The sequence below is a fragment of the Myripristis murdjan genome, chromosome 21 (genome assembly GCF_902150065.1).
Source record: "Myripristis murdjan chromosome 21, fMyrMur1.1, whole genome shotgun sequence".
NCBI lineage: Eukaryota > Metazoa > Chordata > Actinopteri > Holocentriformes > Holocentridae > Myripristis > Myripristis murdjan.
The window spans coordinates 2,037,122-2,054,250 of NC_044000.1; the positions used below are offsets into that span (position 1 = coordinate 2,037,122).

General features: G+C 40.7%; 1 protein-coding gene across 1 annotated transcript; it reads left to right on the forward strand.

Annotated features, from left to right (window-relative positions):
- Nucleotides 1-817: 817 nt before the first annotated feature.
- Nucleotides 818-16,058, forward strand: tfcp2l1 (transcription factor CP2-like 1). The gene is made up of 15 exons (XM_030080880.1): nucleotides 818-876; nucleotides 1,426-1,574; nucleotides 2,973-3,046; nucleotides 5,415-5,520; nucleotides 6,179-6,285; nucleotides 6,409-6,561; nucleotides 6,850-6,960; nucleotides 7,541-7,638; nucleotides 8,262-8,313; nucleotides 8,450-8,543; nucleotides 11,515-11,605; nucleotides 13,125-13,207; nucleotides 13,724-13,866; nucleotides 15,102-15,153; nucleotides 15,250-16,058. The coding sequence occupies exons 1-15, from the start codon at nucleotides 818-820 to the stop codon at nucleotides 15,285-15,287; spliced, it is 1,410 nt and encodes a 469-aa protein (XP_029936740.1). The 3' UTR covers nucleotides 15,288-16,058.
- Nucleotides 16,059-17,129: the final 1,071 nt, after the last annotated feature.

The following is a 17,129-nucleotide window of genomic DNA, read 5'->3' on the forward strand; positions in this document are numbered from 1 at the left end:
GGTTCAGTTTGCTACACTGACACTGGCCTGTGGCATCTGTATGTAGTACTATTGCTCAGTCATCCATTCATTTACAAACACATGAGAGTGCTGAGGTGTGCTTAGCTGCTTTGTCTAAACATTAACCCAGTCAGACTTTGTGATGACCCTCTCCTAGTGATGTCTATCCATCATTTTGGCCCTTTTGACACACTGAATCTGCATTGGATTGCACTGCTTTGTGGGCTGTTGCTGATGTTAGTCAGTCTACTTTTTGCATGTTTAAATAAAATGTGCAGCCTGGGGTCAAACATCCTTAAGTATGAATGAAGATTGGCTGGACATGCTGGATGTAAGACACTAAAATAAAGTAAAATTCACTTCATAGACGTTGTATAGAACTAGTCATAGAACTTGTCATAAAAGTTGTGTTCATGATCACTCCCTTCAACTGACGTCTTGTTGACCTCCTGTTAGACTCCCAAAATCCACTGCTAAACTCACCTTAAAATGTCACGACTCCAAATGAGTTTAAAGTCTAGCTTTAGTGCCATACTGTTGGCAGTGTCAACAATAACCTGAAGCTGCTATTAGTGCATCAGTCCAGCAGGACATTGGCTGTGGGTGGTGTGCCTGCTCCCCCCGCCTCACAGAGGTCATCCAAGGTATGTTAATCTGAGTGCTGATGACATCACCGGGCGAATATAAGACCGGCCGATGGTGTTTGGCAGCAAACCTCTCTGACTTGGAACCTGAGCAAACCAGCAGGCGTGAATCCCCCCGTCTCTTCATTTTCCCCTGTGATCCTGGGATACAAGAAGAAGCCACACTGGAAAACATGCTGTTCTGCCACTCCCAGCCTGAATCCTACCACCAGCACTCTGCTAGTTACCTTAGGTAAAGCAAATCTCATGTCGACAAGTTGTGTATTTTTCACAAGATTTCAGAAGGTTATTCCTACACTGATTAAAACAAAGTTTCAGTATGATGCATTGATGTTTATTTGTCATGCACAAGAAGCCTTGGTGAATACTAACAGATTGTCAGATGCAGAGATGTTAATGCGACTTTACTGTTTGTTTTTGCAAATTGTCTTCTGCATTAATAATGCCTTCAATAGCTCACTTAACATTTTATAACTAACTTTAAATTCAAACTTTCATTTTTTAAAAGCAACAAAAAAGGCCACAATTGAATGCCAGTTTTTTTTTTTTGTGGCTATTTTTTTTCTTTACCACTAATCTTTTGATTAATCTTGCAAGATAATCAGCTTGAGTTTAAAAATTGCACACTGGTACACCTTTGTTGGTAACAATGGTCTTTCTGCACCTTTGTTCCCATGTTGAAATGGCTAGATAAAAGGTAAAAGACAATCACCCCCTTTTTGGCTTCTCTGGTTAAGTCTTCAAATATTCACCTTCCCTCCCTGCCTTTCATCTCTTTCAGAGAGGCCTTGGCGCCTTTCTTGAAAAATGAACAAGTACAGCACACGATGGAAAATGGTGCCAAAAGGACTCCATTCCAGTACATTCTCTGTGCAGCCACCTCGCCGGCTGTGAAACAGCAAGAGGAGACTCTCACTTATCTCAACCAAGGTAGCTATTTGTCCCTCTATTTGGCTGTCTCTGTTGGCTAAATTAATTGGAGCTCATTTTGTTGCCTGTAGGCCAACCAAACAGGGTTAGACTGTCTTCTTTAAGGCTTGCTGATATGCAATCAGCAACCATTGGACAGTACAGCCATTACAAGGCTTAGGGTAAGCCAGATGATAACCATGTCCCTTGTACAAAGGGGAAAGACTCATACCAAGAATTCATATATTCCTGCAGTCTGGGACCTTGCAGTTCCTATTTGTGAACAGTTAAAACTCTGCTAAAGCCACAAACTGGAGGCAACAGTTTGGAGCTGTTCAATATGCATTTTTGCATACGGTCCCTGGCATGTTATTATTTTATTACCACTTTGAAATGCAATAACCAAATACCCACCTAAATTACCTGCAGAGATGCCCTCTTTGGTGCTCTTCCAGCTGGTTGTAGCAGTGACATAAGAGGTTCAAGCCTTGTTTGTCTGGCCTGTGTCTTTAGTAAAGAGTTGATAATGATCACACTTATAGACTGGACTGTCCTGGGCAATAGCAGTGGTATGTTTGAATTTCCCTCTCAGCCTTTGAATCAGTACTTCAGAAGACATGCCTTTTCAATTGACCACGAACCATAACAACACCCCCCATTCAATTTGAAAGCCATTTGGATTATAGAATTAGAAGAAGTTCTATCATTAGCTCTTCAATAAATGTGAATTTATGTGACTCATCTTCTGCTTTTTCCCTCCTTTTCCCCCTCTTCTTTCCTTTTTGCACTTTATCCTCCTGTTTCATATTATACTTAACCACTGGATTTAACCCTTCATTTAACACCTGTTTTTGTGTTTATTGATAACCTGTGACGTAATTGTTTTATTTGTGCTTCATTCAACCTGCAAGGTTGCCCCACTTGATTCCATTATCTGCTGTAATTTGTTTGGGCTGAATTCTAGTCCAAATGGAAGTTAGCTTAGTGCAAACATACAGTACTGTGTCTGAAAATCAATAGGATGTAAAGACAGCTGATAAACTAGTTGAGAAAGTCCACTTAGGCATGTGATTGTTGCCTTAATGGCACCTACATTGACACTGCCATGGTACAAATGGCATAGACTGTAGTTAGGTTTTAGTACTTTGCTGAGAATGCACTGGCAGTCAATCATTTTAGGGTCTCTCATTAGGTGTCTCTGTGATATTTCCATGTGATAGCAAGTTGTACTGTACAACTGTAGAATTTCATGCATTATAATTTAACAAAATGGAGATATATAATAGGGGCTGGCCCAGACATTTGGCTTCAAAATGTTTTTAATTTGACCATTTCTATCCCCACTGCCCATCTTTTTTGATTGACTGATTTCCCATTTTTCAATTTTAATCAGGTTTGTTTTAATGTTTTAAAATGTAGGTCAGTCCTACGAAATCCGTATGCTTAACAGAAAACTAGTGGAGTATACAGATATAAGCAGCAAATATGTAAAGGTAGGTTAAAGGTATTGTGTTTATCTGTTTCCTTTCACTTCCATGTGACCTCTTCCTCTGTCTTCTCTTTCCTGTTTATATGTATCCATTTCCTGGTTTGTCACAGGTCCCTCAACCCTCCCTTCCACATCAGGGGTGGGGTGCCGTCCCTGGAGACCTTGGTACTATCACCCAACTTAATTTTCCTCTGTCCTAGATATGACACACTCCTTACAAACACACAACTCAGTCCAGCATACACTTTTACCATACACACACTCCCATCACATTATTCTACAGTAGACTTTGCTCTATTTTTTCCCCATAACTTGGATCACCTCAACATGCCATTCTGCTTTTCTGCACTACTGGGACTTATTCATAAAGACCTGGACATCTTTGCTTCCAAATAAAGTAATGTGTCACTTGTTTCTTCTTCCAAATGTGAAATGCATATTTTAGCACTTGGAAAGGGATTATTGACACTTACAAGTCAATGGTTTCCATTTCTAATTTTTTTTTTTTTTTTTTTTTTCTATTTTTAATTTTTCCTAAAAATCATGGTAAGTAGAAACTGTGCCCAGTTATTTGAATTAAAAACAAGTAGTATGCCTGAGATGCCAGTGGTTTATGAATAAAACCCATTAGTGGCCCATTGCTGCTATCATGCCACTTTTAATTTCATCATGCAGGTTGTCTTAACATCTTGAGTGAATGTATCTTTTAAAATTGTTGTCAACTGCGTTTCAGATGGGAGTCAAAAGAGACTGAATTCAAAATAATAATTTGCGACATTTTCACATGAATAAATGTCAGTTTTTCTACTCTTGATCACCAAAGGCTGTGACACATAGTAATTCAACTTACAGCCAGTTCATGAATGCTTTTATAACTTGCTGTTCTAAACAATCAGTCAAAAACCTTCTGACTTACAGGAAATGATGAGTTTCTGTTTCCAGATTGTTTAGAGTAAATCAGACTGGGCAGTTAGCATGGGCAGTGTTAGCCAGCATGGCTGAACTGACTAAGAGAAGAGCGCTGCCACCTACAGAAATTCAAACTTCATCAGCAGAAAATCCTCGGAGAAAGACATCACGGTGCTGGACACGCTGTTTCAGCACCAAGTGAACTCTGGGAAGTGCAGTGCAGAAACACCACAGCAACAACAGCTTAGCACCAGAGATGGAGACGTCCAAAAACAATATTGCCGCAAATTACCGTTGTATTTTAACCCCAGGACTTTTGTCAACACACTCACTTAAGAATAAGGAGAGGTCACCCGGCTGAATTCAGTCTGTGACATTTCTTTGTTGCCAGACTGCTATTGGTTGGGTCCATTATGCTAGTTGCATCAGCCTAGCGACACAAGAATGGGACAGGTGGCATCTATGCAAAGACATGATGTGCCAAGTCTGAGCCCCTCTGAGTCCCATCAGTCAGTCACGCATGAGTTTACCTCCATAAATAGGCCCAACAGTATGTGTTCTAACAGGTTTTTTTTTTTTTTTTTTTTTAATATTTTTTATTTTTAATTTTTTTTTCTTCTATGCCCTGGTAGGATTTAAAAATGTCATCATTACCTTGATAAAAATGCCTGAGCGGAGATATATTTTTGTTTGTTTATAGAGAGGAGATAAATTATGTAGCCTGCATCATTATGATGTGGATAAAGCAGTTGGTTTACTGGAAATGGTGACACTTGAGACGCCCACTTTTTCCTCAGTAGATGTCTACAGTTGACAGACACTGAACTCTTTTGAAAGGCTGACTTGGCACTTGGCTTGAAAACCATTTCATATTTGAGGATTTGAGAAAACACAAATACAGCCTGAAGCATTTTGGAAAATGGCTTTTAAAGTTTTTGACGTTTTAATTTTAAAAAGCACCCCAAATTTATCAGTGTGCCCCAGCTTTGTATCACGATGAAAACCTTGTGATAAACTGTTGGTTGATACAGGATTTGGACAGTTAAAGCTCTCACCCTAATTTCTTGACAAGATCAAGAGTAAAAAATTTAATTTGACCATTTTCTTGATGTCCAAGTGAGCATGGGAACCCTGTTTTTTTTTTTTTAACAGGAAAGTTACTGTCAGTACTGCACTTCACAATTCACAGATGTACAAAAGTAGTTCACTGGTTTTGTATCATCATCCTCATGGGAATATGTGGATGTCCTTTAAAAGTGTGACTTTGATGGGCAGAAACGGAGATGAAATTCATTGTGAATTTCCAGCTCCTGAGCACTGCCTCCTGATATGGCCACAGTAATTGTAAGGAGTGAGGGTAGCCTTTTGCACTTTGCCCAACAGTCCTGCTGTTTGGCCGTGTGCGAGCTGCCCCTGTCATGTTGCTGTAGTCCACTCTAACGCCTGCTCCTGCCTGTTCACAGAGCATTGTGCGAGTGGTGTTTCATGACCGCCGGCTGCAGTATATGGAGCACCAGCAGCTTGAAGGATGGAGGTGGAACAGACCTGGAGACCGGATCCTGGATATAGGTGAATGTGACTCCACCATGTGCCGATGCATGCCACGTTCTCTGCACATTTGTCCAAAATGCTTTACAGTGCCCTGAGCGCATATGCATTCTCAGTATGGGCAGGCTTGCATTAAGTACCAGATGTTGGCTGGTTATGTTGTCAACTGTTGATACCGCAACCTAAAAACAGATTATACTATATAAAGGCTGCCCTCTTTCAAAACCCTTAGTATGCATCTCAGTAGGCTTCATAAAATAACTCTATTCGTGGATGATGTGTTAATTTTTATAGTCAGTCCCAAAACCTCAGTATCTGCCCCTCTCAATGTCTTTGGCTACAAAGTTAACTCCATGGCAGAGGCTCCTCTGCTTTGTAACTTAGACACCATTGCAAACACCTCCACTTCATTTCCATTAAATGATCAAATGATCTTCAGCTTTTGTATACTTGAATACTTTCTGTGACATCTAACATCCAACTGTATAACATACCTTTTCAGCCAAGGAAAATATTCTGTTACACTGGATTAGCAGTAAAGGCCCAAACATCAGCTTTGCTCAGCCACTACCTGTGCTGTGACACTGGTAGCTGCCGCTTCTGTAAACAAAAACAGGTTTTTATTCAGTCATCCTGATTAACTGGGTTGAAAAAGGGTTTGCTGACTGTCTACTTTCAGATATCCCACTGTCAGTGGGGATAGCTGAGCCACATGCACACCCTCTGCACCTCAACACCATCGAGTTCCTCTGGGATCCTGTAAAGAATGCTTCTGTTTTCATCCAGGTACAGGCATCTCCTGCCTTCTCCAGCCCTGTAGTCGGGCTGCCACAGTTAAAAGCAAGGAATATCTGAGATGTTCATTCTTGTATGACAGACTTAAAGTTCTCTCTCCTCCCCTCCTCTCAGGTCAACTGCATCAGCACAGAGTTCACCCCTAGGAAGCATGGCGGGGAGAAGGGGGTACCATTTCGTATCCAGGTGGACACTTTTACCCAGAACGAACATGGGGAATACATAGAGCATGCCCATTCATCCAGCTGCCAGGTCAAAGTCTTCAAGGTATGGCCATCCCTGCCAAATCTAAATACTTTTTTTTTACCCAAACCCATCCAAAAAGGACATACTGTACTTTAGAGTGAGGCGAACTTCTTGCATCACTGAAGTGTCATGACATTTGAGATTATTTTGGATGTGAAAGGTGCATGCAAACATGTTCTACAGTGCTCATTACAGTCTTATTTTTATTTATTATTGTCGCAACAACAATACTGCCACATGCTAATATTAAAGTGATATATCTTGGTCCATCTGTGACAGACATTTTTTGTGCTATTGTTCATCTGAAAGCCTAAAGGAGCTGATCGCAAACTGAAGACAGACAAGGAAAAGATTGATAAAAAGGCCCTTCAAGACAGAGAAAAGTACCAGTTGTCCCACGACACCACCATGCTAACAGAGGTGAGATATTCTGTGCAGCTCTTCTGGCCTCATTGATTAACTAGTACAGAAGATTGCACAAAAAAACCTTTGCTTTCATTCAACTTTATTGATCCCCCAGTAGTAAATTCAGATGCTGCCAGCATATTTATCTAATCTCATGAGTACTGAAGCTGTGCACTCACTATGCTGTAATTTGATGTAATTTGATAGATGGTCCTTGTCTTCCTCTGCTCCTCTGCATACAGCACGTTTCGAGTCAACAGTGCATTACACTATGTTAATATGTTGCTTTAGATCGCTCATTTTGTGCTGTTCTTCTGAAAAGTGCGTGTTTAACCATGTTTTGTTGCTGAAGTCTGTCAATGATTTAGACTGTTGGTGCGTCATTTTAGTGTCTTTGCGCGTAAGGTGACTCAGCGGTGTCTGCTTTTGCCATAATCTGGTTTTGGCATTCAGCTGAAAGATAAACTAAAGATACAAAGTAAAAGCTTTGCAGTATCTCCATATTACTCAATAATTATGGGATTTTAACTAACGGACAAAAGAAAGTATTAAATGCACCAGGAGTGATGGAAGTAACCCCATCCCTCTCTCTCAGTGTTCTCCTTGGCCTGATGCCCTGAGTCTCAGCAGTAGCAGCAGCACTCCCTCCCCGGTCTACCACAGCTCCCCAACACCCTGTACTTTCACAGATGGGTGAGTCCACATTCACACCATATGTCCACATTTCTACTCAAAATATTTGTTTGTTTGTTTTTTGTTTCTTATCAGCTTCCCTCAATTCCATTAATTTTGTTTAGTGAAACTGTATCAGAGAGCAGTAGATCAGTGTGAGAGTGAACTGAAATGTGCAGTGGTTTTATTTATGATTTTCATTATGCTTTGATGTAAAAATAGGTTATTTATTACTCAGCTTGGCGGGGTTTCAGTATTGTTGTACCAACTGTTAATTATTTCTAGAGCACAAAAAGCTGTGAAATCTCAACACTCTCTTTGAGGATCAGACATGGGTTGACATGAGAGTAAAGGTTGGCGTATTTTCCCCACTGTATCAGCGGTGCCTTTTGGAACTCCCTGTATGGCTGCTTATCAGGATGTGTTACTCAACACTGTTTAGAGATCAGACTCTTATTTGCCTTATCTGCAGCAACATTTGAAAGCACAGGAATTTTTCAGAACATGTGCTCTACAAAAACAAACACTCTTTCATAGGTAGATCAGTAACAGAGTCAACAGGTGTGTCTCAGAACAGGAAGAAGAAACTATTCAACCAATCACCCCAATGTTGTTCTCTCTTCCTCATGTGCATGTTTTTGTAGCAAGTGCTCTCCAAACCAGCAGGTGGAGCTGCTCATGCCCGGCTGCTCTGATGTAAGTAACGGAGAACACTGCAGTGTGAAAGTGTTAATGCCGTTGCTCTCTTATTCCTTTTAGGCCATAATTTGGAGACAGTGGATGCTGTGCTGCTATACTCATTTCAAGGGCTCTTCTTCTTTTTGACATGTAGCACCTTCTGCCATCGTCCTCGCCGCAGGACACTCAGCAGTGGCTGCACCGTCACAGGTTCACGCCTTTCTCAAGGCTCTTCTCCTGCTTCTCAGGTAACATGGGTGAAAAAAGCACAGCTTAAGATTTTACAGAACACACTCTGTCTTTATAGAAAGTCATGGGATTTATGGAACATGGCAAGATGTGTACAAGTCAGAATGATCAGACAAAAAGTTCTGTTCAACATGAGCCAGTTACATTAAAAACATTATGAGAAATCCAATGGCCATTTTTTGCCCAAGCCTCTCTTTAGAATCTCTGTGAAGCCTGACATCTTGTGGTGAAAAGTAGGGTACTGAACTACCATTTACCATCTGGCTGGTCTTGATGGCAGGTAATATCACCCTGAGAGTACAACAGGTGGTGACATCATCTGGCCCCAAAGACCAGCCACTAGCAGATGGACAGCTCAATCAAGTCAAGTCAAATTTATTTATATAGCACATTTCATATGGCAGGCGTAAACTCAATGTGCTTTAAAGCAAGTAAAGATCATACATGACAAGAATATAAAACATTACATTAACACTGCATACCATCTACCATCTACCATTTGGCTGGTCTTGATGGCAGGTAATATCACCCTGAGAGTACAACAGGTGGTGACATCATCTGGCCCCAAAGACCAGCCACTAGCAGATGGACAGCTCAATCAAGTCAAGTCAAATTTATTTATATAGCACATTTCATATGGCAGGCGTAAACTCAGTGTGCTTTAAAGCAAGTAAAGATCATACATGACAAGAATATAAAACATTACATTAACACTGCATATATAAAACAAATAATTTAAAACATAAAATAAGAAGATGTTACATACATAAAAATATATAAAAACATATAAGAACATAAAAGACAGCATAAAAATTAAAAAGTGAGAAGGTATTAAAATAAGAGAGTAGGGTAAGAAGTTTTAGTATTATCACTGTTAAAAGAAATAACAGTAATAATACTGTTTCTAAAAAGAAAGTGTTACCCTACATTAACCTAACTAAAAGCTTGTGAGAAAAGATATGTTTTTAGTCTGCTTTTAAAAGAAGACACTGTTGTAACAGACCTGAGTTCATGTAGTAAAGAATTCCAGAGAGTAGGACCATAATGGCTGAAAGCACCATGAGCTGATTTAGTATTTATTCTAGGTATGGTGAGGAGACCTTTATTTGATGATCGCAAGGGTCTGTCTGGCGTGTACGCAAAGAGCACATCAACAATGTAGGAGGGAGCTAGGCCATTCATAGCTTTAAAAACAGTAAGATGTATTTTAAAATCAATTCTTTGCTTAACTGGTAGCCAGTGAAGAGAAATTAAAACAGGAGTGATGTGTTCACACCTTCTGGTTTTGGTTAATACTCTGGCTGCAGCATTCTGAATAAGCTGGAGTTTATTAAGTGTTTGCTTTGCCAGTCCAGCAAAGAGTCCATTACAATAGTCTAGTCGACTGGAAATGAATGCGTGAACCAACTTTTCAGAATCAGACTGTGACAGGAAAGATCTAACTTTGGATATATTTCTTAAATGATAAAAAGCAGTCTTAGAGATACTGGAAATGTGCTTCTGAAAATTAAGGTCAGCATCCAAGATCACACCCAAGTTTTTGACATGCTCACAGGGTTTTACAGATAGGGGAGTTAACAAAGAGCTAATCTGGTGTCTCAAAGCCTTCGGACCTGCTAAAAGAATCTCCGTTTTGTCAGCATTTAGCTGCAAGAAATTTTTGGCCATCCAATATTTAACTTCAGTAATGCACTGGATGAGATCATTCACTGGATTGAGGTGGTTGGCAGAAGCAGATATGTATAACTGTGTGTCATCAGCATAGGACTGGTATGATATGCTGTGTTGTTGAATGATGGATCCAAGTGGGAGCATATACAAATTAAACAGTAGAGGGCCAAGAATTGACCCTTGAGGGACTCCATATGGAACACCGACTACATCTGATTCAGAGTTACCAACAGCAACAGAAAAAGATCTACCAGTAAGGTAAGAGGAAAGCCAGTTAAGAACAGTGCCTCTAAGGCCTAAACAGTGTTCAAGGTGCTTCAGAAGTATTACATGGTCAACCATATCAAATGCCGCACTGAGGTCAAGAAGTACTAAAACAGTAACTTTGTGGTTATCAGTACCCTACTTTTCACCATTGGGTGACAGGCTTCATAGAGACTCAGGTTTGGAGTTTGGTTACTCTTTAAAGCAAAAGGTCTTTGTTAGGGACAAGGCTAAGGAGGAAAATCTCTTTATAGATGTGGATTACCTCATCATCAGATCGAATCAGAGGAAAAGTTAGAATAGGTCAGGAGATATGTAAGACTTAGGGCCCTATCTTGTGCCACCCGCTACCCGTTGCCACTACCCACTACCCGTGAATTGCGCATTTAGCAGCTTCCACTATCCCTAAACGGTATCCGAATGGGATAATGGCATAATGTATAGCGGCCACACTACCCTCTATACATTATGCCGACTACGTTATTTGTGCCTGGAGGTGTGTCCGTGGGCGTGTTTCATGCGCTATCCCTAAAGTTGCTATCTTGCTCACACACTTTAGGGAAAGCGGATAGCGGGTGCTCAGGACCACCTGCTATCCTATTTGGGCTGTTACAAGAGCGCATCCAGGCACCTTCAATGCACGTCCACATGTGTCCAAGCAGATGTGCACATGCGGCTCCACCTCCTGAATAGAAAGCCACCTTGCTTTAGCCTCAGTTGAACCCCTGAGAAAATGGCAGAGATAGTACTAAATCGTGACCCTCCTCTCTCCATCACAGGTTTCGGTTTGCAGATTTAGGATAGCGCAGCCTGCTCTTAAAGGCAATGGCACCTGGCACACTGATTGGTTTAACTGGCGTAACGCCCAAACCACGCCTATGCATAATGTAACGGGTAGCGCAAGTGTTTTAGATAGCAACTTTTGCGGGGGAACGCCTCTTACGCAATGCTAAATCCCCAAATAATGGGTTTAGGGACTCTGGCGCAAGATAGGGCCCTTAATGTGAAATATTAGATTTTCTGTGAATATTGCAGGTGCTGATCTTCTGAGGATGAGCAGGGATGATCTGATCCAGATCTGTGGCCCAGCAGATGGCATACGCCTCTTCAATACGATCAAGGGAAGGTGAGACACAGAAGTTCAAATAGACTGCTTCTTAAAGCTGTGATAAACAGTAAACAGCGAGAAGCAGTGAGAAGTTCCTCAGTGTCTAATGCAATAAAGCTTGAGTAGCCTTACCTCAAACTCCATGTTTCATTTCTGTCAGTGTTGTCCCCTTTTCCCCTCTTTGGTTTCCATGTTATAAACTGTTTGTGGCACGCACACATACACAGTGGAACAGTTAAGGAATTATAAAATGCAGTGTGACATTGATTTAGTGGTTCCCCACCTGGTGTCAGGTACTGTCCACCAACTGCACGTGGCTCTGAGACACATGCAAACGCAAGAACTGAGACACAGATACTAAAGATGTTTTGGTGATTTTTCAGCTCTCTGGTGCTTTTTGTTCATCAAAGCCCACAGGGGTTAATCTTTACGAAAGTTATACTTCCTTTACCATGTTTTCATTGTCATTAGAAGTTGATCTTGAACAGTCTGAAGTTGAACTCCTGACTTGTGGCTTTGTAGCACTTAAGGAGAGGACAGGACCGGAACTGAGACACTGAAACATTCAAACATTGTTTTTGTGCAATAAATGTCTAATGTTATGCCATACAAATAAAGAGATGCAAAATGCTTCATTGCAGATTGTATATTGTTAACAATATATGAATAACGTTGTAAATGTAATCTAACTGTAGCAATCCCTCCTTGTTAGCTCAGCAGTCTGACAGCTCTTTGAAAGCCTGGAAAGTTGACCAATCATAAGCTACTATTAGCCATCAGTTGCCCATGCCAACACACTAGTGCCATTGCACTGTGTTCTTAAGTTAGATGGATGCCACACATGACTGCAATATCTTCCATCTACTCTGTCATTATGGGTCTCCACCGCATTGTCTGGGACATAAAAGCTAAAACATCATGATCCCATTCTCTATTGGCCCAGTTGTGACAGTTGAAAATATTCTCTAGTTTTCTGTGAATGATAATAAATTTGATCTGATGATACCTCATTCAACCTCAATTGACATTTTAAAACATAAAGTCATGTTTGATACATATTAGTTCCCAAATGCTATGCTTTCCTGCTCTGATTGTTTTGGTAAACCAATGGTAAACCAACCCATGCTTGTTGGTTAAAGCTAGCATCGTTGTCTATATCTTAAGAAGCTGAAGACACTGATGTTTCGGCTTCTGAGTTCTGGATTTTTTTTGTCACTTTGGGAGATTCCGAACCATCCCATGAATCAAATGACCATGTCAACATCACATAATTCAGTGTTTTTGTCTTTTGAGTCTAAACGCTTCTTACTTCAAGTGACCCTCAGCAAGCTTGCATAGTGCACCTCCTTTAACATCAACATAAGATAATAGTAACATCCCCACAATTCCTTGCAATACTTTCTGTCAGTTCAATCCTGGAATTCAGTGTTCAAGTAGGCATCATTAGAGTAAAACAGAGCCCTTTGAGTCCTTGAACACATACACTATTGCATATTCTTCAAGTAAGAGTATTATAATCTATGCTCTGATCTCCCAGGTGTATACAGCCACGTCTCACCATCTATGTGTGCCAGCAGCGGAGCAGGAATCAGCCTTCCATCAAGCCAGAAGGTGGAGACGGTAGGTGCACAAATTATGGAATCACTGTATTATTCTTCCCTAACTTTGTGTGGAATGATTTGTGTGATTTTCACTATAATTATCAAGTCAACTTTTAGGTTGGATTCATGTACAATCAATATGTCTCTGTCCTCCCAGTGCCCATATGTTTTTTTTTTTTGTTTTTTTTTTTAAAAAGGGCATTGCCTGTCATGAAATTCCTTGAATACCATGAAATGAATGCAGATCCAGAAAATTGCCTTGTCTGGGGAAGTCATGTAATATCTGGGCCATTACTGACAAAGCAGGAATGTGTTGTCAAACTTGTTTCACACACATTTACTGTTTGCCCCTTCAGAACTTTTCTAAACAAACAAAAAACAGGAGGGATTGATATTTCTATTCATTTAGTCTTGAAAAGTTATGGAAAAGTTATGGAAATCAGAGGGTATGAACCAGGTTCATGCCCTCTGATTTTCAGATCAGTCTTTGACTTTGAATTTCTCTGCTAAGCTTCTCTCCCTGTCTTTTCTGTAGTGTACCATGCTCTGTACCTGGAGGAGTTGACGCTGGTGGACTTGTCTGAGAAGATTGCCATGTTGTACAGCGTCACTCCACAGCAAATCACCCACATCTACAGACAAGGACCCACTGGGATCCACATCCTGGTCTCAGACGAGGTAGCCACACTCAGCCAAACCGTGAATCTTAAATGTTAAAAGCATATGAGCAAATGAGCAGCATTTGCTGCATAGACGGTTGAGTTGCCATTTCAGCTAAGGGTGTACGATACCAAACGCTCAGTGTGATTCTGTTGGGTAGATGAGAAGTAACAAGAAGTAGAGTATTTTTAGTTTCTTTATTATGCAATCAAACAGAATAGGTTTGCAAACTAAAAATAGATTTGAGAGCAAAACCTTTGACACTGAAATTAAAAATGTTTTGTTGCAAATAAAATACACTTGTGACCACAATATAATTCATTTTTGTTTTGTTTTTGTTTGCAAATCCAAAATTTTGTTTGCAAATCCAGGTCCCATAGATCCTGCCCATAAGATTCAGCTAAACAGCAGCTAAACTTGTGGATTTACCAATAAAACTTTTTGATTCAAATTTTAATCACAAATTTATTTTATTTGCAATATAATATTGTTTGATTGCAGTGTTGATAGTTTTGCTCTTGAATCTGTTTTTTGATTGCAAGCCTGTTGTGTTTGAAACAAAATCACTCCATAACAAGAAAGGGTCAAAATGGGAAAACAGAGGCATTTATATATCCTGTGTGGTCAAGTGAAAGCAATGAGGATAGACAGGTTTCCATGGTAACAGGTAGGGTGAACAGGGTCATGGAGTGGACAGACTATCTCAAACTCCACAGAGATACAGACACCGGGGTTTACTTGTGCCCTGATGCCAGCCATATCTGTCCTGCTATGTACACTAATGGCCTGCCATAAAGGGCAATGGCACAGAAAATGGCTTCTTAAGCAGCCCAGCTTTAAGGGAACAGAGGAATGTGCAGACTACACTCTGAGTTGTTCTCATTTCATTTCTGGGGGCTCCAGGATGATGTGGCGTCAATGTAAATACATCACAAAGACCCCTGACAGTCTGGAGCAGACACAGGTGCAAATACCTGTGATCCTTCCACATACTCAGACGTGATAGACTAACAAACACCTGTCCAAAAAATCCTCTAAAAGCCACAGGTCGGGTTCATACATGAAGCTGGAGTCCATTTTGCCCAATTTCAGAGTGAGGCTGATCGTTATCAAGAGGAATAAAGACGTGTTGCAGTTGCTTTTTCTAATATGAGTTATCTTCCACACGGGAAGCAAGAAGTTGCACGTGTTGTGACAAAATAATCAAGAGAGCAAAATAAAAACAGATGATTAAAGTGATGTGTTCACTCCAGATGGTGCAGACCTTCAGGGAAGAAACGAGCTTCATCATCAGCACTATGAGGGGTAACTGACTTTACAACAACTCTTTAGCATCCGTCCATCCACTGATTATTGGTATGTTGGAATGAACTTTTTCTCGAACCCTTTTCTTTTTCCTAGATGAAAACACTGATGGGTACCATGTGGTGCTGAAATGACCAGCAGGCGCTCAGGAGCCAAGCCTTTCAGAGTTTCATCGTCCAGCGAATTCAAGCTCTGTAGTGTTGGTGGGATTGTATAGATTGTTCATAGGTTCCCCTGTTCTGCAGTGTGTGTAATTCACCCAGAGCTACAGAACAGTGAAATGCTCCCCAGCTTTTAGTTTACTGTTCATTTTTCTGTTTATTTTTCTGTCATTTTACTGTTTATTTTTCTGTCATTTTCTTCTTTTATTTGTATTTTTGTTAAATTATTGATTGATGTTTGACATGCTTCATGATTCTTTGTAAACAGTGCCTCTAATGTGCTGTGTTACTCTTCTACACACATTTCTGGTTCAGAGACCTATAGAGCCAAACTGTGGATTACCAATAATAATAATGATAATAATAATAAAAAAAGGTCACCTTCCAACATAAAACTAAATTGCAATATATCATCATACAAATAGTAAAGACAAATGAACAAATGCTGTATTATGTTGTATCAGAGCTGATACGTCCCAGTCCTCCTAATATCCTCATTCTCTTTTCACATTTGTCCCACACATGAATTGATGTGTAATGTCCTGGGATAGACATTTAAAATGTTTTTTCTGCACATGCTACAGTACACATACTACTTGCTTAACAGTATATATTGTGCTATTTTAAAAATGTTTAAGTGCCTGCACTCTGTGTTGAAGCTCCAGCTCCTTCAGAGAAGGATTTCAGACTTCTGCCTGTTTTGGATTCATGAGAAAAGGAAATGTCTCTTCTGACTGCCATGATGATAAGTGTACCTCACACAAAATAAAGTGTTTTGCACTGTTTTATAGAGGTCTTCAGAGTTGACCTTATTCATGTATGTGTATATGGTATGTATTGAATGTATAAGACATGGAGTAACTATGCAGCTGTAGTATATGGAGACAAATACAGTAACCAGGCCTGTTTACTGTATTCACTTAGTCACTTTGTGACTGTAGGACTTGTTTTTTTTTTTTGACCTGCAGGCTATATTTCAAAGTTTTGCACGGACTTGTTGCACTATTAACATCAGTCATCAAGTGCAGCCACAGGCTGGATCAAGTAGCAACCTGCATGAGAATTCAGGTCTGAGGCGGATCTAAGGGTGGGCCTGGATTGGTGTAGGCCCACCCAGATTGACAGCTTGCCTACCCTATCAGATCAGTCCGAGAGGTTTTTTTTCTTTCATCATATCATTTTATACATGTCTATCTAAAAAAAATAAACAAAATGAAATAACAGGCCCATCCAGAATTTTTTAGGCCCACCCATTAGCCATGTTCTGTATCCGCCACTGATTCAGGTTGTCCTAAACAAGCCACTGTGCTTTATGTGTTAATATGGAGTTTTAACATCTTTTTAAATTCATAATTTAGGCTTCATTGTGGGCACTCAGTGTAAAGGCTGAATTATGCTTCCGCGTAGGAAGAGCGTACGGGGGTTGTGCGAAGCTTACGGGGGTTGTGCGACCGCCGCAGAGCCTTGCCGCGCGCCTTGCCGCGCGCCTGTAACTACGCGGACCCTACGCAGCCCCACAAGAGCTGTGATTGGTCCGCCGAAGTACATCATTTCCGGCATTTCGTTGCAACCGGCATCACATCCTGTTGTTGTGCCGGCCGGCAGCGCCGTTTTTAAAACAACTGTTGTGTCTCGACTCCTCGGTTGTGTTTGAAAACTTTGGAGAATGCTGGGTCTCACAGAAGAACGCCTGGCCGAGGAGGGGCGCAAGTACCCGCACCTATACGACTCGTCCTCTCGCCATTACAGAAGAGCAGCGACGTTGGTGGGAGGAGAATTGTTCAGTGTGTTTCGCAGAGGTAGCATAATTCAGCC